Genomic DNA, 24,942 nt, shown 5'->3' on the forward strand with positions numbered 1-24,942 from the left:
TAGTCAGGATGATGCTATGGAAAGAGAAGACTCTGGAATCAGACTGGTATTTCAACCTCTGGGACTTTGGGCATGTTGTGAGGATTAAATAAGATAACTCATACACAAAAAAACCCTAGTCAGAAAAGTGCAAGTCTCAGGAAAAAAAAAAACAAACCCTTAATTCCACAACACTAAGTTATTTTGCCCTTTCCCTTGGGGAGAAGGAGATAACTCTTCAGGGCACAGTTCAGTTCAGTTGCTCAGTCATGTCCCACTCTTTGCAACCCCAAGGACTGCAACACGCCAGGCCTCCCTGTCCATCACAAACTCCCAGAGCTTGCTCAAACTCATGTCCATTGAGTCGGTGATGCCGTCCAACCATTTCATCCTCTGTTGTCCCTTTCTCCTCCTGCCTTCAATTTTTCCCAGCATCACAGTCTTTTCCAAGAAGTTGGTTCTTCATATCAGGAGGTCAAGGTATTGGAGCTTTAGCTTCAGCACCAGTCCTTCCAATGAATATTCAGGACTGATTTCCTTTAGGGTGGACTGGTTGGATCTCCTTGCAGTCCAAGGGACTCTCAAGAGTCTTCTCCAACACTACAGTTCAAAAGCATCAATTCTTTGGTGTTCAGCTTTCTTTATGGTCCAATTCTCACATCCATACATGACTACTGGAAAAACCATAGCTTTATGAACCACAGGGTTCATAAAGTAGTACGTGGACCATTCTTGCTTTCTTCATCTCTGTCCTTGCTCTGCTCCTTCTCTCTCCTTTCCATCACCAACCACCCATGGAGCCCTCTGTATGTGCTAGGATCTCGAGGAGATACAGTAATTTGAAAGTCAAGTTGCCCTCAAGTTCCAGACCATGAAATCCAATCCACTATTTTTTTTTTAAATAACCAACTGCCTCTACAGTGTAGAGGCAAAGGCAAATGAGATAAATAGAAGAGATGAGAATTATAAGTAAAATTTATTGAGCAGCTATTGGCTCCAGGCACTGCTTGATATTTATATATATTTATAAATATACATATAAAGTAAAAGTGTATAATATTCACAAAGAAATTTGATTAGCTATTCTTCACATTATAGAAGAAAAGTTCAGCAAGAATTAACTATTTTATTTCAAGAAGATGTAGGTTATTGTCTCAACTTACCATCCAGAAGGAAGAAAATACAAATGAAAAGCAAAAAAGATAGCCTTGCTCCAAAACATAAATCTATACAAATGAGTGTAGACATACAATCTGTAATCACAGATCCTTGGGAACACATGTGGTTGTTTTCTCTTCCGTAAGATCGAATCTTTCACAGTCTTCTATCAGTTCAGTTCAGTTCAGTCGCTCAGTCATGTCCAACTCTTTGCGACCCCATGAATTGCAGCACGCCAGGTCTCCCTGTCCATCACCAGCTCCCACAGTTCACTCAAACTCATCTCCATCGAGTCAGTGAAGCCATCCAGCCATCTTATCCTCTGTCGTCCCCTTCTCCTCCTGCCCCCAATCCCTCCCAGCATCAGAGTCTTTTCCAATGAGTCAACTCTTCGCATGAGGTGGCCAAAGTATTGGAGTTTCAGCTTTAGCATCAGTCCTTCCAAAAAACACCCAGGACTGATCTCCTTTAGAATGGACTGGTTGGATCTTCTTGCAGTCCAAGGAACTCTCAAGAGTCATCTCCAACACCACAGTTTAAAAGCATCAATTCTTTGGCGCTCAGCCTTCTTCACAGTCCAACTCTCACATCCATACATGACCACAGGAAAAACCATAGCCTTGACTAGATGGACCTTTGTTGGCAAAGTAATGTCTCTGCTTTTGAATATGCTATCTAGGTTGGTCATAACTTTCCTTCCAAGGAATAAGTGTCTTTTAATTTCATGGCTGCAACCACCATCTGCAGTGATTTTGGAGCCCCCCAAAATAAAGTCTGACACTGTTTCTACTGTTTCCTCATCTATTTGCCATGAAGTGATAGGACCAGATGCCATGATCTTCGTTTTCTGAATATTGAGCTTTAAGCCAACTTTTTCACTCTCCACTTTCACTTTCATCAAGAGGCTTTTGAGTTCCTCTTCACTTTCTGCCATAAGGGTGATGTCATCTGCATATCTGAGGTGATTGATATTTCTCCCGGCAATCTTGATTCCAGCTTGTGTTTCTTCCAGCCCAGCATTTCTCATGATGTACTCTGCCTATAAGCTAAATAAGCAGGGTGACAATATACAGCCTTGACATACTCCTTTTCCTATTTGGAACCAGTCTGTTGTTCCATGTCCAGTTCTAACTGTTGCTTTCTGTCCTGCATATAGGTTTCTCAAGAGGCAGGTCAGGAGGTCTGGTATTCTCATCTCTTTCAGAATTTTCCACAGTTTATTGTGATCCACACAGTCAAAGGCTTTGGCATAGTCAATAAAGCAGAAATAGATGTTTTTCTGGAACTCTCTTGCTTTTTCGATGATCCAGTGGGTGTTGGCAATTTGATCTCTGGTTCTTCTGCCTTTTCTAAAACCAGCTTGAACATCTGGAAGTTCACGGTTCACGTATTGCTGAAGCCTGGCTTGGAGAATTTTGAGCACTACTTTACTAGCGTCTTCTATACCCATCTTCAAAGTCACTGTCTCCTTGAGGCCATTCCAGATCCTCCTCTTCCTCTCTCCATTCTTTTCCCCTGTGTGCTCCCGAAGTGGGTTGCGTACACAGCATAGCTTACACTGCGTAACTTCATTGTAATTTAAAAGTTCTCATGTCTCACATTTATCTCTGGCAAAATCCTTCAGGGGAACAGGCAACTGCAGTGTCTGATAAATCAACTAAGAAGTAAATAAAAAGAGCCCACAACTCAATAAGTGGAGGTACTCTATAGTGCTACCTGGACGTTACTGAGTAGTGGCTTCCCAGATGACTCATTGGTAAAGAATCTACCTGCCAATGCAGGAGAAAAAGGAGACATGGTTTAATCCCTGGGTCGGGAAAATCCCCTGGAGGAGGAAGTGGCAACTTACCCCAGTATTCTTGCCTGGGAAATCCCATGGACAGAGGAGTCTGGCTACAGAAGACTGGGCTACAGTCCACGGGGCTGCTAAGAGTCAGGCATGATTGAGCGACTGCACCTACATGCATGCACTGAGTTTTTAGTGCACCCCAAACACACCTCTAATCCTTTGCATAAGCTTCTCATCTAGTCCTTGTAACCTCTCTGAAAGGTAGGCATTATTATCCCCATTTTTTTTTTTAATAAATGAAGGCTTTGCCAAGTCTAATACCTAACTCTGTCAAGGTCATCTCAGCATAGTGGGAAGACACGAGGGGAAGCCCAGCCTGTGTCGCCTAAAGCCCTTACTCGTTAATCTCAATGTCTGACGTTCTCCTACATCAAAGGGTATTGGCTTCTTTGTTGCTTGGATAAATGCATGAATGAATAAAAGAAGGAAACAAATGAAGGAACTTAATCTGTTCCCTCTAACTCTCCTATTCTCTCAGCATCCAAAATTCCATCAATTATGGTTGGTGTTGATCTTCTGATGTTTTGAATAACCAGCCCAGACATCACGGGCACTCTGGAACACTGGTACCACCACTGTAAGCACTTCCTGAAAGCTGACTTCCTCAAAATGTTACCCTTCATGACCAGACCTGCCTGTGCATGGGTGCTCAGTCATGTCTGTCTGTGCGACCTCAAGGACTGTAGCCCACCATGCTCCTCTGTCCATGGGATTTTCCAGGCAAGAATACTGGAGTGCGTTGCCATTTCCTCCTCCCAATCCAGGGACTGAAACCCTGTCTCTTGCGTTGCAGGCGGATTCTTTACCACTTGAGCTCTCTGTAAATGCCTAAGATTTTATTGTCAGGACATTCCTTTTGACAAGGGGCTAGTAAAGTAAAAATTCCCAGGGAAAGAGCTGTGTATTTATTCACTGTTGGCCATTAACATCAGCATTTCGCCTCCGCAAATGTTTCGGGAATGTACTTGTTTTCTGTAGCTGTTCTAACCAATTAATACAACCTTGGTGGCTTCAAGTGACAGAAGTGTATTCTCTCACATTTCTGAAGGCTAAAAGTTTTAAAGGTTGAAAACCTTGATGATGAAGTTTTCATCAGGGCCACACAGCTTTGGAAGGCTCTCAGGGCATATCTATGGAGAAGGAAATGGCAACCCACTCCAGTACTCTTGCCTGGAGAATCTCATGGATGGAGGGGCCTGGTGGGGTTGCAAAGAGTCAGACAACTAAGACAACTAACACACACACACACACAGGGCATATCTATCTCTTGCTTTTCCAGCTTTTCTTGGCTTGTGACTGTCTCATGCCTTAGTCTTCTCATCTCCTTCCCCTCTGTGTGTATCTAATTTCCCTCTATCTTTCTCTTATGAAAACACATGACATATTTAGGCCCACCTGCATAATCCAGAATAATCTCCTTAAAAGCCTTCATATAGTCAAATTATGGACACCTTACCATAGGAGACAACATCCACAGATTTCTGGAATTGAGGTCTGATACCCACTGGCATGGGCTTCCCAAGTGGTGCTAGTGGTAAAGAATCTGCCTGCCAATGCAGAAGACATATGAGATGTGGGTTCAGTGCCTGTGTCTGGAAGATCCCCTGAAGAAGAGCATGGCAATCCACTCCAGTATTCTTGCCTGGAGAATCCCATGGACAGTGAAGTCTGCAAGGCTACAGTCCAGAATCCAATATGACTGAAGCAACTTAGCACTCACACACCCACTAGCATGGAGTTCCTTGCCTTTACCCAAGCTTTTCTCTCCAGCTAGAACTCAACATTATAAATCAGCTACATTTCAATTAGGAAAAAAAAAATATATAGTCTGAATTCAGAATATTGATCTAAATTTCTTATTTACTTTCTCAGGAAAAAACACAGGATTTAGAATTTTTATAATCTGTTGCTGGCAGATACACCAGAATATCCTTCTTGACAAATGTGATTGAATTTCAGTTCAGTTCAGTTCAGTCTCTCAGTCATGTCCGACTCTTTGCAACCCCCTGGCCTCCCTGAACATCACCAAGTGCCGGAGTCTCCCCAAATCCATATCCATGGAGTTGGTGATGCCATCCAACCATCTCATCCTCTGTCGTCCCCTTCTCCTGCCTTCAATCTTTCCCAGCATCAGGGTCTTTTCAAATGAGTCAGTTCTTCACATCAGGTGGCCAAGTAATGGAGTTTCAGCTTCAACATCAGTCCTTCCAAAGAACACCCAGGACTGATCTCCTTTAGGATGGACTGGTTGGATCTCCTTGCAAACCAAGGGACTCTCAAGAGTCTTCTCCAACACCACAGTTCAAAAGCATCAGTTCTTTGGTGCTCGGCTTTCTTTATAGTCCAACTCTCACATCCATATATGACCACTGGAAAAACCATAGCCTTGACTAGACAGACCTTTGTTGGCAAAGTAATGTCTCTGCTTTGTAATATGCTGTCTAGGTTGGTCATAACTTTCCTTCCAAGGAGTAAGCGTCTTTTAATTTCATGGCTGCAATCACCATCTGCAGTGACTTTGGAGCCCCCCAAAATAAAGTCTGACACTGTTTCCACTGTTTCCCCATCTATTTCCCAAGAAGTGATGGGACCAGATGCCATGATCTTTGTTTTCTGAATGTTGAGCTTTAAGCCAACTTTTTCACTCTCCTCTTTTACTTTCATCAAGAGGCTCTTTAGTTTTTCTTCACTTTCTGCCATAAGGGTGATGTTATCTGCATATCTGAGGTTACTGATATTTCTCCCAGCAATCTTTATTCCATCTTGTGCTTCATCTAGCCCAGCGTTTCTCATGATGTACTCTGGATATAATTTAAATAGGCAGGGTGACAATATGCAGCCTTGACGTACTCCTTTTCCTATTTGGAACCAGTCTGTTGTTCCATATCCAGTTCTAACTGTTGCTTCCTGACCTGCATTCAGGTTTCTCAAGAGGCAGGTCAGGTGGTCTGGTATTCCCATCTCTTTCAGAATTTTCCACAATTTATTGTGATCCACACAGTCAAAGGTTTTGGTGTAGTCAATAAAGCAGAAATAGATATTTTTCTGGAACTCTTTTGCTTTTTTGATGATCCAGCGGATGTTGGCAATTTGATCTCTGGTTCCTCTGCATTTTCTAAAACCAGCTTGAACATATGGAAGTTCATGGTTCACATATTGCTGAAGCCTGGCTTGGAGAATTTTGAGTATTACTTTACTAGTGTGTGAGATGCGTGCAATTGTGCAGTAGTTTGAGAATTCTTTAGCATGGCCTTTCTTTGGGATTGGAATGAAAACTGACCTTCTCCAGTTCTGTGGCCACTGCTGAGTTTTCCATATTTGCTGCCATGTTGAGTGTAGCGCTTTCACAGCATCATCTTTCAGGATTTGAAAGAGCTCAACTGGAATTCCATCACCTCCACTAGCTTTGTTCGTAGTGATTCTTCTTAAGGCTGACTTGACTTCAAATTCCAGGATGTCTGGCTCTAGGTGAGTGTGAGGGAATACATCATCGTGATTATCTGGGTCATGGAAGTCTTTTTTGTACAGTTCTTCTGTGTATTCTTGCCACCTCTTCTTAATATCTTCCGCTTCTGTTAAGTCCATACCATTTCTGTCCTTTATTGAGCCCATCTTTGCATGAAATGTTCCCTTGGTATCTCTAATTTTTTGAAGAGATGTCTAGTCTTTCCCATTCTATTGTTTTCCTCTATTTCTTTGCATTGATCACTAAGGAAGGCTTTCTTATCTCTCCTTGCTATTCTTTGGAACTCTGCATTCAAATGGGTATATCTTTCCTTTTCTCCTTTGCTTTTTGCATCTCTTTTCACAGCTATGTGTGAGGCCTCCTCAGACAGCCATTTTGCTTTTTTGCATTTCTTTTTCTTGGGGATAGTCTTGATATCTGTCTCCTGTACAGTGTCACAAACCTCCATCCATAGTTCATCAGGCACCCTGTGTCTCAGATCTAGTCCCTTAAATCTATTTCTCACTTCCACTGTATAGTCATAAGGGACTTGATTTAGGTCATACCTGAATGATCTAGTGGTTTTCCCCACTTATTGCATTTAGAGTTTAAAAAATAATCCCTTTCAAGATGGTAGACTGAACAAATGCTGTAAGTGCCCTCCTGAGCACACTCCAAATTCCAAGCACACAGAAATACAGGTAATAGATTTAAAATACCTCTTTAAAAATACCCTGCCAGTTTTTAAAGCAAGAAGTAAATTCTCTAGGTATCAGAAATGAAGGAGATTTTGGGCATAAAAAGTAAGTAGGATTTGAAGAATGTGTCCCAGAAGGTTATACAATCAGATGAAAGAAGTAGGGTTCAAATACCCGAGTAGGAACAGAAGATTGGATAGCAAACTTTGTTGATGAAAATGTACTCTTTGCAAGAAATCCCAGCTCCACGTGAAACTTTGGCTCCTGTCCAATTATATGGTGCAAAATTAAGATGTTTTTCTAAATATAATGGAAATAGACTCAACTATAACAAGTAAGAACCCCTACTTACATCATGTTTTGGAGTGAGATAAATCTCTTGTATTACTAACTCAGTAAGAATCAGTACAAATAGTGAATTCAAAATGGTCTCAGCAAAAACTATGCAATGACTTTAGGATACATCTTCAGACTGTGGGGAAGGATAAGAAATATTTGTAAGACACGTCTAATAAATATTTAGTTATTTCTCAACATGAAAACAGAAAAATAAAACTTTTTAAATGAACATGGTTAAGATGTTCAAGTATAAGAAAAAGAAAATAATTCATAGAACAATAATAGGAAATTGTGAAAGAGAACAGGTGCTTTTGAAAAAGAAAACTAGAAATTCTCAAAGATGAAAAATGAGTGGTAAAAATAAACACAACACACAAGATAAACACTAAACTATAAATACCAGAGGAGAGATTAATGGATTGAAAAATAATTTTGAGTAAACCACTTAAAATATCCTAGATCAAGAAAAATGAGTAGAGCATTTGGAAGAAAAGTTAATAGGTATAGGGAACAGAAATTCTAATAGAAATTAGAATAGAAATTCTAATAGAAATTAGTAGAATAGAAATTCTAATAGAAATTCCCAAAAAGAAAGACTAGAGATAGTAGGAACAAATACTATTCAAAAATACGATAGTAGAGAGTTTAGGAATTGAAAACAAACACCAGATGCAGACTGAAAAAAGAACAATGGTGATGAAGCAGGGTAAATAAAAACAAATTGATACTTAAATACATTGTAGAGAAACTACAGAATATCAAGGAAAATTAGAAAACCAGAAAAGATTTTTTGTTGATTTTATTGAAGTATATTTGACTTACAATGTTGTATTAGTTTCAGGTATACAGCAAAGTGATTCAATTATATATATGTTTTCCCCATATCTTTTCCCTTATATTCAATACTTTGTAATAAACTATAAGGGATAAGGATTTGCTTGTAGTAAAGTAGGGCTAGCAATTTGGGTCAATTATTATACTAAAATTAATTACTATGGGATTTTCCCAGCAGTCCAGTGGTTAAGACTCCATACTTCCAACATAGGGGTCATGAGTCCAATCTCTGGTCAGGGAACTAAGATCCCACATGACCCATGGCATGGCCAAAAAAATTTTAAAACATTAGATATACTTAAAAAATAAGTAATAAAACTTGATATAATACAAGAAACATTTTTGAAAACACTAGAGAACTGCTGAAGTCATTCTAAATTATGGAAACAAAATTCAGGAGAATAAGGAAACCCAGAGAAGTAATCTTGGCATTTGGGCATGCTTTAATACTAATGCATCTTCTGGTTCTGGAAGAGTCAGCTGAGAGGATGAAAAATTGAGCAAAGTCTTTAGCAGGCTGAGAGGACTAAGGGAAATGTTGGAGTTCAATGTTCCCTCCAAGGAAGAAAGGATACTGGTAAATCTCCCAGGTTTTGGATTGGTATCCCCAAAGGATTATACCTGTGGACTGAAGGCAATGGCACCCCACTCCAGTACTCTTGCCTGGAAAATCCCATGGACAGAGGAGCCTGGTAGGCTGCAGTCCATGGGGTTGCTAAGAGTCAGACACGACTAAGTGACTTCACTTTCACTCTTCACTTTCATGCATTGGAGAAGGAAATGGCAACCCACTCCAGTGTTCTTGCCTGGAGAATCCCAGGGACAGGGGAGCCTGGTGGGCTGCCATCTATGGGGTCACACAGAGTCCAACTCAACTGAAGTGACTTAGCAGCAGCAGCAGCAAGGAGATAATGAGTATATCAACCTTAGAGAGTTTGTAATCCATCCTTGGAGCATTTTGGTCATGTGTTGGATTAAGATAAGTCTGGGACTCCTAGCATTAGCCTAGGTGATAGATAAACATTATCCAGAGCTCCAGATTATCTCTCCACAATTTCAGATATATATATATATATATATATATATATAATGTGTGTATATATATATGTGTGTGTGTGTGTGTGTATGTATATATGATATATATATCTTTCAGACATGAGGATTAAATTTTATGTTCACTTAATATGACAAGATAAACTTAGAATTTTGGAAGAGAACTAGACACTTAAACAAAAGTAAATTATATCACTAAAACATATTACCTAAAATTTAAAAATCAATGGATGGGTTTGACAATAATTAGACATAAGAAAAAATTAGGGAGCTGAAAGAAAAATTAGAAGAAAGTTTATAGAATTAAGATGGTAACAATAACCCTGTGTATGAGACAGCAAAAGAGACACTGATGTATAGATCAGTCTTATGGACTCTGTGGGAGAGGCAGAGGGTGGGGAGATTTGGGAGAATGGCATTGAAACATGTATAATATCATGTATGAAACAAGTCGCCAGTCCAGGTTTGATGCACGATACTGGATGCTTGGGGCTGGTGCACTGGGACGATCCAGAGGGAGGGTATGGGGAGGGAGGAGGGAGGAGGGTTCAGGATGGGGAACACAGGTATACCTGTGGCGGATTCATTTCGATATTTGGCAAAACTAATACAATATTGTAAAGTTTAAAAAAAATTAAATTAAAAAAAAAAGAATGAAAACTCAAAAAGATGGAAAATACATATAGGAGAAGGAAATCCATGAGGAAATATGTGTTTGATTCAATGACATGTATATGAGAAAAGTTCATGTAATACAGTGAATATATGTGTAACTAAAGTTCAGTGAGTAGACAAACAGGAGAAGAAGACAGAAGCAATATTTGCCTAGAAAATGATTGATATTGCTCAAGCCATGTATCAAGCTACAGATGCAAGAAGCATCATATATTGGTCATTTGGAAAATATTTGGTTCACTGAGTATATTAGTTTTCTATTGCTGCAACAAGCAATTTCCACAAATTTAGAGGCTTAATGCAACACCCATTTCTCACTGTTTCCATGGATCAGAAGTCCAGATATTGTGTCTTAACTGGGTTCTCTGTTTAGGTCTCAGAAGGCCAAAATCAAGGTAAGAGTCATATGCATTGCTTAGGGATGACTCTGAGGAAGAATTTACTTCCAGTCTCATTCCAAGCATTCACAGAGTTCATTCTCTTCTTACACTTTCTATGTGATACCCTTTGTCTTCAAGATAGGTAAAGCAGGTTGAGTTCTTTTCATTCTTTAAATCTCTCCTGTTTCTTCTTTTTCTTGTTAAGGGCTTCTGCAATTTGGATTCATCTATATAATCCAGGATATTCAGTGTATCTTAAAATCAACCAATCATGAACCTTAGTTACATCTGCAAACTCCTTTTTGTCATGTATTATAACAAAAATCATGCGACACCAGGGGCCAAAAGTTGCGGGGTCAAAATTTAACCTATCACAGCTCTTCCAAATGCAAATGATGTATTTCATTATACAGTATTTAAGAACTACGTTCATTGACCTCATAATTGATATCATCAGGAAAGGATTTATTAGGAAGTTCTTAAGCTAAATGTCATGATAGAAAAACAGTGCTTTTTCTCCCTAAAATTTTAATTTTCACTTGAAATCTAAAATTTTACTACTGGCAATAATTTTTTCAGTTGTAGTCTTTTAGTGACATGCTTACTTCATTCACTTTTGAGAAAATGTCTGATCAAATACCAAAGCTTGAATTACCATAGTTTGTCAGTCATTTTTTCAAGTAAAAATAGTGTTTCATGAAATGAGTGGCTAGTTCAGCTTGCACCACAAACAATCTCCAAGTGCTTTCCTTTCAAACAGCCATAATATTTTGGTACGTAGCATAATTGCTTTATGCTTACTTCCCATTTTGTCACATAGCTGCTAAGATATTTATTCAAAGGTTGAGATTCAATAATGTTAATAGTTTTGACTGATCCATCAAGGGCATTATTAGGTGAAATGAGTACTTTTTCTTAATTGGATCTGTGTGGCAATGGAAAAAAGAAAACTGCTATTACCATTTGGTGTCAATACCAAGATTTGTGCAAAAGCACCAGCAGTTTTACAGTTTTACCCACCACCAATTTGCATCACTGGCACCAATGTTAACACAATGAAAAAGACAAATAATGTCTTCATAGTATTACCAAAAGTGTTTTCATCCCCATGAATTCCCTTTATATGATCTCAGAAAGCCCTAGGATTCTTTGAATAACTTTAAGAACCACTTGTCTTGGTAGTTTTTCAAAGCATTAAGAGATACACTTGAAAATAATTATAGGGCACTCCCTTCACTCAACTAGTAATAAAATTTTGAACTTATTGCCCCAAGAACAGGTACAGGTAGAGAATAAGCAGACTCTAAAGGCTCCATTGTACTTCTGGATGATACGAAGGTGGCCCGACCATTTGTCACTGATGTTCTGGAGAAGAGTTACAGTATCCCACAGAAATTCCTTTAGAAGCATGCTCAGAGTCCTAACACTGGTGTTAATGAATTATAAATTGTTTTCAGAGTACCGTTCTTTTTACACTCTTACGAAACGAAGAGAACAGCTGCCTTTTTCAACACTGCAAAATGGAATATTTAGAATCGATGCATATCCAACCAGTCCATCCTAAAGGAGATCAGTCCTGGGTGTTCATTGAAAAGACTGATGTTGAAGCTGAAATTCCAATACTTTGGCCACCTCATGCGAAGAGTTGGCTCACTGGAAAGGACCCTGATGCTGGGAGGGATTGGGGGCAGGAGGAGAAGGGGACGACAGAAAATGAGATGGCTGGATGGCATCATCGACTCGATGGACATGAGTTTGAGTGAACTCCGGGAGTTGGTGATGGACAGGGAGGCCTGGTGTGCTGTGATTCATGGGGTCGCAAAGAGTCGGACATGACTGAGCGACTGAACTGAACTAAACTGAACCGATACATATGTGGAGTTAAATATATACATGGCGTAGGTGCGAAGAATGGATGAATATATTCCTATGGGACCAGATGCAAAGACACGTTATTTGAGTCCATAAAATCCATTAATTATGTGCCACCAGGGTAAAAGGTTGTCACTGAAAAAGAATAGCAGGCATATCCTGTGTTACTGGGTCACCTCCCAACATCATAAGATGAGAAAATAAAATTCCTTTGGAACGAAACAAACCAGCTTATCAAACAAGTTAAACACGCCACCATCCACCATGAGAAATATGCAAGAGGACTTTAGGGCTATTAACAAATGGAATGAGGTAGAAGAGGGTGAATGAGTATTTGAGTGCAGAACTATGTTTTGTGAGAAGGACTGGCCACTGCACCTGAGTAAAACTGCAGTTATCCTTTCATATAACAAAGAGCAGTAGTCACCACTAGGACATCTCTGCAAAACCTCCAGGGAAACCTGATTGCCTGATAGAGCTGTGTGGTTGGTGGAAGAGGAAGTGGGGGCTGTTTGCTGATGATGCTGGGTTTATGGGTTCATGATCTGGTCTTGCTTTGACCTCCTTGGCCCTCCCTTCACCTCACCTGTTGCCCTGCTGCTATCAGCTGCTGTATGAGCATTTGGGATGGGCTCAGAGAGGGAGTGGATGGGTTTCCCGACGACCCTGGAAAGCTTCATTCATCGTGTATTCTACCAGCATTTCTCTGACTCTCTTTGGACTGATCTGAAGTTTTGGGGTGGAAAGGGGATGGCAGGTGAGTCAGAGCCCAGAACTCTGCCTGGTTACCTGATGAGCCGAGTGTTTACTCAACTTGCTTTGAAGAAGATGCAAAAGACATCAGGGCATATTTCAATAGACTATTTCTGTTATGGATATGAAAGGGACAGTAATTTGGTATTTCACCCTAAATTAATATTTTAAAATTAGCAAGGCAGTCACATGAACACATAGTGAAAAATTTTTGTTGAATTCCAAAGAACAGCTTTCCAAATTTTCTCCACCTCTTCAGAACATTGAGTAACATTTAAACATCAAGAACTTTTCCCTTTTTCAGAATGCAAGATTTCTATATCAGAGCTCATTCTTCTCTCCATGATTTTTCTCCATTGGATGTTAGACAAAACTAAACTGATCTCCCTAATTATTGATTGTTTGGGAATCTCATTCATTCAGTCAACAAACTTAGCGGCCGCTGTATGACAGGCACTGTTCTCAGGCTATGAAATAACCAGAATGTATTATAGTGATACAACACGATTTAAACTACAACATTAATTTTATTACTTTCAATTCCATCTCTTGCTTGTTTGTTTTTCCCTCCATCTGTCTCCAAGCTCTTTTACAAGGAAACTCACGAAAAGCGCATATAACATGTATGAACCAACAAGACTGATCAGTGTGCCTTCTGAGGACATTAGCCCCATTGAGAAGAAGATTCTGACTCAAAATTTTAAGTTTAATTCAAAATTCAAAATGGAGCTCCTTGTGGGTTCTATGCAGGGGATGTTTTAGAGAAAACGGCTTCAGCCATGTTCCCTGAGTAATTAGAGACCATTTTCAAGTGGACTTTCACATTTATAGATAAAAGCCTTCACAAAGCAATGTACAAATTTGCCTGTGTCTCTAGAGAGACACTTGGTTGAGTCATTTGTAGCATCAGATTAGATCCTAGGTTTGTTTCACATTTCTTAGGTGTTGTTTCTCTGAAAAGGGAAGAAGGCAAATGTCACTGTCACTTCTGTCTTTCAGTCTCCTGTTAATCTGGCTGCCCTGTATCCAAGTGTGCATTGGCCCTAAGAAATAAAAGTAAAAATTTCTTACCAAGAAAGTTGAAGCATTGTTGTAAATTATTATATCATTTGGGGGTCCATACTTACCTTTTTAACAATGCTCGTAATAATTTAGGATAACAGAAACAAATTATCTTTTCCTTTGAAGTAAACTCAGTTTTTTCTATTAACATATCAATGGACAGCCTTCATCTTAACCAACCTTGAAATGCCAAATGGTTTCCTAGTGATGGGGAGGGGAGGGAGCTGTAGAATTGTAACAGTTATTTAATAAACAGCCTCTCACAGCTGTTCCCAACAGGAAATGAGGAAGAATGCCTCAGACAACTGTTGTGATCCCAGACGAGGATACCACAGTGACAACGTTTTTGAATAAACTCCCTTTGCCAAAAGACCTTGAGACATTTTGGGAGAGAAATGCCAAAATATGGCATTCCAAAAGAGAATTACCCCCATTTTATTTTCCATTTAGTGTTAACTATTTGGTGTTTGTGTAGAAGGGATGGAATGTGTTAGCTTGATGTAGACAGATTGAAAAATGGGGGATTAACGAAGGGAAGGGACAGATGATCCACTATCCTGCTTTCTGGCCAGCGACTGTCCAATGTATTATAATTGGTTGGTACTACCTATAACCTTATAGTCAGTGTGGTCTTCCAGTTTATGGAGGAAAAGTAATGTGCAGTAAGAAATGTAGACCATACATGAAAGGGCATGCAATAGTTATTGGGTGAGTAACCAGGTTTCTCTAGTCCAAAAGGGATGTATTACAGAAAGCTATAGGACATTCCTAGGCCCTAAAGTAAATGCACAATGAGAGGATCCAGATTTTACCAATCTGAGACTTTCTTCACCTTTCAGACAGTGTAATAAAACATCTCCACTGACATCACAGCTTCAAAACATGATTGAGGCAACCAGCTAGAAATAACAGGATATTTCCAATAAAGACAGCAAAAACTGCAGTGTTATCCAGATAGGAGAGAAAAAGGTTTTCTCTAACAATAAAGAACTGGCAACCTATGGCTTGCTCATTTAGCTGAAGCAAACCCCAGCCTCCTTAATTACATCTTTGATAGAGGTTCTCTTTATGTGCTTGTTAAATGTTCACTTCAAATTTTGAACCTGAGCATGCAGACCAGATGAGTGCATGCTCAGTTGCTAAGTCATGTCCAACTCTTCACAACTCTATGGACTGCAGCCAGCCAAGCTCCTCTGTCCATGGGATTTCTCAGGCAAGAATATTGGAGTGGGTTGCCATTTCCTTCTTCAGGGGATCTTTCCAACACAGGGATTGAACCTTCATCTCCTGGTTGACAGGCGGATTCTTTACCATTGAGCCACCGGGGAAACCCAGATAGAGGCAAGTGAATATTCCAGCTGGAAATGCAGAGGGTCAGGCTAGCAGGGTCACCCAGGAAAGGGTTAAGAAAACCTCAGTGCTGCAACATTTAGATGATTATCACAGGATAGAAGACCTCTTCAAGGTCTGAACTGGCTAAAGATCTTCACATGTTCCTTAGTAAGATGCAGTTGGAAATTACTACTAAAATGATATTTTTGTAGTGTTATTGGGTGAATATAATCATACTGGAGTTACCTAAACACAGAAATGACTCTAGAATTTAAACAGAGGAAGATTTAGTGTTGGCAATCTGGATGGAGGTAGTTAGTGGAGACCCTTAAATAGATGCTGTATTTGCAGTAAAGATAAGCCTTTTACTTAGGTTGCACATCTATGTGGGATGACTTGGGTGGCTATATTGGGATGACTTGACCTGAAGGCTGTTATTGGGTGGCCTCTAAAGATTCCTCCAGTAAATTCTTTGTCTCATCCACCAATCTTATATCCTAGTGTACTTTAGTTATTTTCCACATATCCTTCTGTATCAAGCCCTGAACCATTTGGGGGTTATTGACATGGATATATGTGTGGACTCCATGGACAACTGCAGTTCACAGTATAGAATCCAGAAAGGGCAAACCAGAGAAGTAACTTTCTGACCCAGTTATGTTTTAACAAGGCTTATTTACATTGGAGGGGTGGGAGGAGTAGGTGGTGCTAAGTGCTCTGTATAAAAAGTTAAATTCATACTCGAAAGCAGTTGTGGTCTCTCAGAGTTGTTTTGTCTGGCCAGCCATCTGCCTTGGAACACATGCTCAACTTTCTGGGGACTGTCTCTCTCTGCACTCCCCTCCCCCAATAGCATGTAATAGCACTATGAACTCAGTAGCTATCTGAAAGCTGTAACCACTTTGGGTCACTATTGACTAGATGGGGAATAGGGACTTGAGTAAGATGGGCTATTTAGAGACAAATCTCCAGAAATTTAGAATTAGGCAAGAGACCAGAGGTCAGTTTCTCTCTAGGCAGCTGGACACATACTATGTGCATTTGGGAGATGTTGGTGTCCATGATATGTGGGAGAAAAAAATGTAAACAGATATTATAAGAGAAAAGAGCTGACAGTGATAGAAGGAGACCTGCCTGGATGTCTTACAACTTTTCAGTTTCTCATTCTCATCCTTTTCCTTAGGGTGGGCTTATCTTTTCTTGACTTCTCTAAGCTATTACTAAATCCTTGCAATTTTATCTTTCCCTTTCATTGCTTAAGCTGGGCTTGTGTGATTCTTGTTACTTGTACCATCAGGATTCCTCACTTGTAAAGTGGCTCAAAAACGTTGTTTGGAGTCCCAAGAAATTTGAACACCTGCCATCTGAGAAGTCAGTCCACAGTCCTAAGAATGATTAGCTGCTTCCCTATTAAATTCTGTCAGTGGTTGTCTTGGTTTAAGTCTCAACAGATTTTGTGGGTGATCATCATTAGTAGTGAAGTCCTCATTTTATTTTATTTTTTAAAAAATTATTTATTTTAATTGGAGGCTAATTACTTTACAATATTGTAGTGATTTTTGCCATACATTGACATGCATCAACCATGGGTGTACATGTATTACCCATCCTGGACCCCACTCCCACCTCCCTCCCCATGCCATCCCTCAGGGTCATCCCAGTGCAGCAGCCCTGAGCAGCCTGTCTCATGCATCAAACTTTGGCGATCTGTTTCACATATGATAATATACGAGTTTCAATGTTATTCTCTTAAATCATCCCACCCTCGCCTTCTCCCACAGAGTCTGAAAGACTGTTCTTTACATTTGTGTCTCTTTTGCTGTCTCACATATAGGGTCATCATTACCATCTTTCTAAATTCCATATATATATGTATTAGTATACTGTATTGGTGTTTTTCTTTCTGACTTACTTCACTCTGTATAATAGGCTCCAGTTTCATCCACCTCATTAGAACTGATTCAAATGCATTTTTTTTTAATGGCTGAGTAATACTCCATTGTGTATACGTACCACAGCTTTCTTATCCATTTGTCTGCCGATGGACATCTAGGTTGCTTCCATGTCCTGGCTGTGGTAAACAGTGCTGCGATGAACATTGGGGTACACATGTCTCTTTCAATTCTGGTTTCCTTGGTGTGTATGCCCAGCAGTGGGATTGCTGGGTTGGATGGCAGTTTTAATTCGTTTTTTAAGGAATCTCCACACTGTTTAAAGTCCTTCTTTTAGAGTGTAGAGGTTGAAGAAAAATTAGACACATTGTACTCATTATTACTGATGATTCAACTTTACACCATGAGAATACATTCAAAGTTATTGTGCATCTTCACCAGAGGGCTGAAGAGTAATCAGACATGTATTATAAATGCCTGAAAGTGAATTTTTTCTTCAGCGTAAAGAGTTAATAATAAACGGTCATCTGTGCCACTTTACTCATCCTATGGGATCTAGTTTATAGTTATGTATGCATTTTTTTAAGGCAAGTTGTCTCAAGTTACCTTCAAGGCTACTCTCTCCTCTCACTGCATAATTTTCTCAGTCTTTTCCTAATCCATGCCTTCTACTTCCTTCAAGTCACGTTGTTTTCAATAAAGGCTGATTGTTCTTGGAGATACTATCAGTGTTGCTTCTTTTAAGATGGCTGTGCTGTATACGGCTTAGCTCTCATCTGCAGAGCTGTTGTCATGTTCTCTGGCATTTGCCAGCATGTGGCTTTTGTCTGTTATTTTTTCAAGTCTTCCCCACCAAAGCACTTACATATTGTTTAGCGCATACTAAGGTTTAGTCATTTCTTGTGGAAGGAGAAAGAAGGGAAAGAAATGAGAAAGCAAAGAGGAAGTGAACTAGCACTGCTTTATACTTTTCTACTAATCTAGGTTACAGTTTTTATATTTACTGAATGATGAACATCAATTTTGTTGCAAATTATGGTGTCTGTTATTAATATGATTCTAGCCTATCATGGTGTCTTTATTATGCCATAGTGAACTTTCTTGGTTTGATACCTTACCAATATGTACCTTTTAGGTATGTATCTTAATAAGGCAACATGCCATGAAGGTTTACAAGTTTAATATCCTCATGGTGAAGCAGGTAAGTAAGCATTTCAACAGGCTCTTTATTTAAGAGCAAGGAATTCAGCACACATTTCTAACTTCTGAGACTCTTGTTGAGTCTTGAGATGTATCTTGAGATGACACATTAATTCTTAAAATAAGATTTATTTTTTAAAATCTTGAAATAAGGTTTTTCTTTGGGTGTTTTCTCCTTTTGTTTGAGGCTTTAACTTGCTGAAGAATCATTTTTAAAACACCAGCAGACAGTTGAAAACACACCTCTGAAGCCTTGTGAAATTGGTTTGATTTTTTAGGAATAAACACTAGATCCAGGGAGGAGAAACACAGACAAAGAGAAAGGACTGTTCCTTCAAAGTGAAGGGTTATTTTCTCAACAGTCTTGCAGTAGGTCCTGTGTTTTGAATTTTTTTCTCTTTTTTATGTAAAATACTAAATCTTGGTATTGAAAAGGAAAAGGGCAGCAGAAATTGAGAAGAAGTTTAGTCCTTATGGTTCCTCTCTTGATGACATGGATTAATCTTCACTTAATGAGCAAACTTCCCCCTTCTCCTCATCCAAGCTCAATGGGCAAGACACCAAAGACAGAGCAGTCTTGGGCCAAGATTGCTCCAAGAGGCAGATAAACCCATACAAGTTAATCAAAACCACACTTAAAAATTTGTTGGTTAGTCGCTAAGTGGTGTCTGACTCTTGAAATTTCATGGACTGTAGCCTGCCAGGCTTCTCTGTCCATGGGGTTTCCCAAGCAAGAATACTGGAGTTGGTTGCCATTTCCTTCTCTATGGGATCTTCCTGACCCAGGGATTGAACCTGTGTCTCCTGCCTTGGCAGGTGGATTCTTTACCACCAACCCACCAGGAATGCATGACAATTAAACTGAATGCTGAGAAGTCTATATAAATATTAGAATTAGTTTTACACAGACAAATCAAATTTTGCATATATTCTTCCCTGTGTTAGCTATCCAATAACCCTAATCACCATTAATATTGACAACATGAGCTAAATCTGTGTATATTTTAGTTCTCATTTTACTCACATTCTCTCTTTTGAATGCCTCTCACTTCAGATGGTGAATGATACTTTTGTAATTACTGCAATCATGTCTGGTATCAACATCTACAGATGTCTGTTAACATCTCAACAGTTACTTTTTTTTTTTTTTAATAAAGGAGAATAAAATAGGACCGAAGAAGGGCTTGAAAGAGTGAGGGCTTTGGTGATAAGGCAACCTACTTTTCCTGTTCAGTCCCTCTTGCAACTGAGGAGAGTCAAGTGATTTTGGAAATCAAACACCTTCACTTTGAATTTCATCTCTGATGTTAACTAGCTGGACTGATTATGCTTACCACTCTGATCCTCAGTTAGAGATAGTTTGAAAAAGGTTCTGTTCCTATCAGGGGCTTAGTAAGCATTAGTTCTTTTGGGACACCCACATTTTGATCATATTTTTTCAACTAAATAATCTTTATTGAGCAGCCACCATATCCAAGGCATTCTTGCTAACACACTAGAGATATAAAGATATATATGATATGGTCCTACCCTCAAGCTGCTCCATGTTTATTGGGAAAGCTTTGGACTATAACTGACTTAAGACAGATAACCAACAAAGACCTACCATATAGCAAAGGGAACTATATTCAACAGCTTGTAATAACCTATAAGGGAAAATAATCTGAAAAAAATATATATATATATATAGTTGTTTTATATATATAACTGTTTCTCTGTGCTTTACACATGAAACTTACATGATATTGTAAATCAACTATTTGTTATTATTATTGTTTAGTCACTAAGTCGTGTCTAACTCTTTATGACCCCATAGACTGTAGCCAGCCAGGTTCCTCTGTCCATGGGATTCTTTGGGCAAGAATACTGGAATGGGTTGCCATTTCCTTCTCCAGGGGATCTTCCTGACCCAGGGATTGAACCTGCCTCTCCTGCACTGATGGGAGAATTCTTTACCTCAGCGCCACCAGCTGCTGCTGCTGCGAAGTCACTTCAGTCGTGTCCGACTCTGTGACCCCATAGACATCAGCCACCAGAGAAGCCCTCAAATCAACTATCCTTCAGTAGAAATTTTTAAAATATATTTTAAAAAAAACCTAAATGGTAAGAAACTATGTCCTCTGTTTGGAAAATGGCAACATGAGGAGGACTATGATGATTAAAATCAGCAGTTTCACATGTAATGCACTGAAGATGGTAAGAATCCATAGAGACTATAGCAAGCAGACTCTACTTGAATGGAGCTCCTTATAGTTTCCTTATTCTTCTGTCTGAATTATTACTACCACTAGACATGTTTGGTTGTGAAATTTGTGCAATTTGATTCATAGACAATTATGGATCAATCTATGACCCTATCATCATCTTTCTTCAGTGTGACTCTCTTTTCCTTGCTTGAACTGATGTTAAAAAGAAATAAAATATTTCCTTCTCTATTATTTCAGCTGAAGGAATAAGAAATTGGATGAATTTTCCACAATAAGCAGAGTAAAAAACAGCAGGGTAGTTTAAAATTCTCTCAATAATTAATGATATTCTTCTCCATGATTTCATCCCTTACCCTGTTCACTGCTGTGGTTCTGACTTAATATTGGTATTTTTCATGTGGTAGACTCCCCCAGTATCAGGAATCCTGACCAATCCAAAAGGGGCATCTATAGTTCTCTAACACTGTCTTATTTTGGTTCTCTTAAATAAAAAGATACCTATATACCACTCTTTGAGCTAGAATGCAGTTTTTCATATTGCTCTTTACTAATATGGGGCTTCAAAGGTCCCTCAATAGTGAAAAATCAGTCTGCCAATTCAGGAGTCATGGGTTCAATCCCTGGGTCAGGAAGATCCCCTGGAGAAGGAAATGGCAACTCACTCCAGTGTTCTTGCTTGGGAAACCCCATGTACAGAGAAGCCTGGTGGGCTATAGTCCTTGGGGTTGCAAACAGTCAGACATGACTGAGTGAGCATGCATACACACACATTTGTCAATACAATTATCTACTTTTGGGAGCTGATGATCTTCTTGGGGCCATATCAGAAACAGGTAGTTCTACATCCTATCTCTGGAGTAGACTGAACTAGATGCCCAGAAAGAGCCAGTAAGTGTGAGATACCAGACACAGACACATGCTCCTTGAAAGAAAAGCTATGACAAACTTAGACAGCATATTAAAAAACAGAGACACTACTTTACCGACAAAGGTCCATATAGTCAAAGCTATAGTTTTTCCAGTAGTCATGTATGAATGTGACAGTTGGACTATAAAGAAAGCTAAGTGCCAATAATTTATGCTTTTGAACTGTGGTGTTGGAGAATATTCTTGAGAGTCCCTTGGACTGCAAGGAATTCAAACTTGTCAATCCTGAATATTCATTGGAATGACTGATTCTGAAACTGAAGCTCCAATATTCTGGCCACCTGATGCGAAGAACTGATGCACTGGAAAAGACCCTGATGCCAGGAAATACTGAAGGCAAGAGAAGGGGATGACAGAGGATGAGATGCTTGGATGGCATCACTGACTTGAAGGACATGAGTTTGAGTAAGCTCCAGGAGTTGGTGATGGACAGGGAAGCCTGGCATGCTGCAGTCCATGGGGTCGCAGAGAGTTATATATGACTGAGTGACTGAATTGACTGACCAGACATAGGACTTTTGTTTTCCTAATAACTTGTCTTCAAATAGCTAGTATTTGTCCACATTAAATGTGAGGCTGACTTAGGAGGGGATATGTATTTTTTTTTTCTGGATTCAAGTCAGAGATGGAATTAAGTTAATACATTTCCCTGGTAAATGACCTGGAAGATGTCTCCATGCTTCTTGCTGCTCTCTGGCTCCTGGATGATGTAGACATTCATAAGAACAGTTGCCCAGAGGATATACAGTGAGAGAAGGAACTAGGGAAAGTCTAGTCAGTTGACACCTTGACCCAGTATCTGTATATAAAATCCCAACCTCTAATCTTAAGCAAGGAAGTGTCCCCAAATTGTAAAACTTTAAGAAAAATGGACTTGTTTTCAAATAGCATTAATAAGACTTTGATTTTGTATCATTGTTATCATATTATTTTGAAAATCTTGGCTTTTAAAGTGTAGTTTTGTTTATATACTGCAGTGGAAATCAAAATAACAACAAAAATAAATAAAACAAATGATAAAAGCCTCTCTTATTCTCCTAGAGTACAAAATGTAAAGAAAAATTGAATATAAGGGTAATACAACCTTAGAGGTATCTCTTGCTAAGAGCCAAGAAGTTGGTTCTTCCTTCTCTGTGTTCTTCACATGCAAGTTTTATCCATGGACTTTTATCAGAAAAGAGGCAAAACCTTCTCCTAAAAATAAAAGAGAAGCCCCTCACAAACACTGCCAAATAATCTGGTGATGTCAGCCTGGTTTTGGACTCTTTAAGAAGTTCATGGCATTTGTATTAGATGGAGTTCTCTAGAGAATCAGAACTAGGAGGATGTGTAGATATGTGAAAAGGGATTTATTTATTTTACAGAATTGGCTTGTGCAATTGTGGAGGAGGGTGAGTCCAAAATCTCCAGGATGGACTGACAAGCTACAGACACAGAGAAGATCTTCTACTGTGGTTTGAATCTGAAAGCCTATCAGACTGAAGACCCAAAGAAGAGCTGATGCTGCAGCTGAAATCTAAAGGCTGTCTCCTGGCAGAATTATCTTTTGCTCAAAAGAGGTCAGTCTTCGGTTTTATTGAGGCTGTCAACTGATTGGATGAGGCCCACCTACACCATGGAGAACAACTGTTTTACTCAAGGTCCACCAATTTAAATATTCATCTTATTCAAAAAAACCCTCATAGAAACATCCGAAATAGTATTGGAGCGCATATCTATGCACTGTGACCCAGTCAAAATGACACATAAAAGTAATTATCACACCATTTGAGCCAGTTTTTCAACTTCTAAACAAATATGCTAAGAATATAATGTATCCTAAGAATGTATTGTAATCAGAGATATGGTTAGGGAATTACATATAAGAAATATTATTTGTAATAGATGAAGCTTGAGATATCTTAAATTCCAAATGATACATGTATGAGTACATAATATATTGAAGATCTAATAAATGGACTATTATTCAAGTAATAAATAGTTTTTTCTAAAAATTATTTAGCATCATAGAAGTTACTCATAATGTTATGCTAAATGAAAAACTAATAACAATTTTACAATTCTTTTCCCTCTTCCCTTTCTCTCCTTCTCATTTTGTTTCCCTACTGATCTTTCTCTGTTTCTCTCTCAGAAATATTTCAAAATGTTTACAGTATTTTCTTTTCATAATTTTCCATGTTTATTGTAGAAGTAAACATTTTTAATATGAGCATGTGTTAAGTTTATCATCAGGAAAAGTGAAGAGACTTGGTTAAGTTTTTGTGTCTGTATTTATCAACTTGCCTTTATCCTGACAGGGAACACAAAATCTCTTTAGGGGAAAAAAACAAAACAGAGCATTTACTGCCGTGTCAGTTCCTCACCATGGAACATGAAGGAATAAATGTACTGCGAATGCAAAGGTTGCACCACAGGAGTGGAATCTGGATATTATGAGATGCAAAACTCATATAGGGTGACTGGCAAATCTGTTGCCATTTTCTGGGGGCAGAGAGAAGGAAAGAGAGAGAGAAAGAGAGAGACCTTTGCTGCTCTGAAATGTAAAAAAAATTTTTATGGGATGAGAAAAGGAAGGTCTCCAGATTTTTATTACCAATAGAATGTAAGCAAAAAACTCTGAAAAAAATAAAATTTTAAATCTCCCCAGAGCAATTTTCTATCTCTAATTTATAAGGCATGTTCATTATTTAATCATTTAACCCAGGTTGTCAGTAACATTGCCAAGAAAGCCCTGACAGTGCAAAAACATAAAATATTCACAAAGCATTTTTTTTTTCCCCAACAGACTTTCACTTAGGACCTTTTGGGAGTGACTAATACTAGTCTTGCTCCCCTACTGTAAACAACCAGGAAACTGGACAAAATATAAAATACATATTTAGGCACTGGACAATAGAAAATATAGAACTGTGATACAAAAGGGAAGGGAAACTGATGAGGTAAATTCCCCAATTATTTCAGCTTTTCTCACAGAAGAATTTTCTGCAACAGCAGACAGGAAGGGAACTCAAGCAAAGCATAATACTCACAACTGAGGGACAAGATATAAATCGAAATTCAGGGAGACAGAGACAGCTTAAATTCGAAGGGCTGAACGCCAGAGATGACATAGCTTTAAAGAAAGAGAGCTCCAAAAACTTGCATTATGTAGATAACTAATGAGAATCTACTGTATAGCACAGGGACTCTACTCAGTGCTCTGTGATGACCTAAATGGGAAGGGAATCCCCAAATGAGGCTATATAGGTGTACATATAGCTGATTCACTTTACTGCACAGCAGAAAAT

The 24,942-nt window shown here is 39.0% G+C and overlaps 1 protein-coding gene across 1 annotated transcript in view; it reads left to right on the plus strand.

Annotated features, from left to right (window-relative positions):
* DUSP10 (dual specificity phosphatase 10) overlaps window positions 1-23,649 on the plus strand; it is a 74,889-nt gene extending 51,240 nt beyond the window's left edge. Inside the window, exon 4 of the mRNA XM_086342729.1 lies at window positions 23,020-23,649. Coding sequence (XP_086198855.1) covers window positions 23,020-23,075 — 56 coding nt within the window. The 3' untranslated portion in view covers window positions 23,076-23,649. The remainder of the gene's footprint in view (window positions 1-23,019) is intronic.
* Window positions 23,650-24,942: the final 1,293 nt, after the last annotated feature.

The sequence above is a fragment of the Bos grunniens genome, chromosome 16 (assembly GCF_055505025.1).
Source record: "Bos grunniens cultivar Pamir isolate PY7600 chromosome 16, Bosgru_T2T1.0, whole genome shotgun sequence".
In the NCBI taxonomy this organism is placed as follows: domain Eukaryota; kingdom Metazoa; phylum Chordata; class Mammalia; order Artiodactyla; family Bovidae; genus Bos; species Bos grunniens.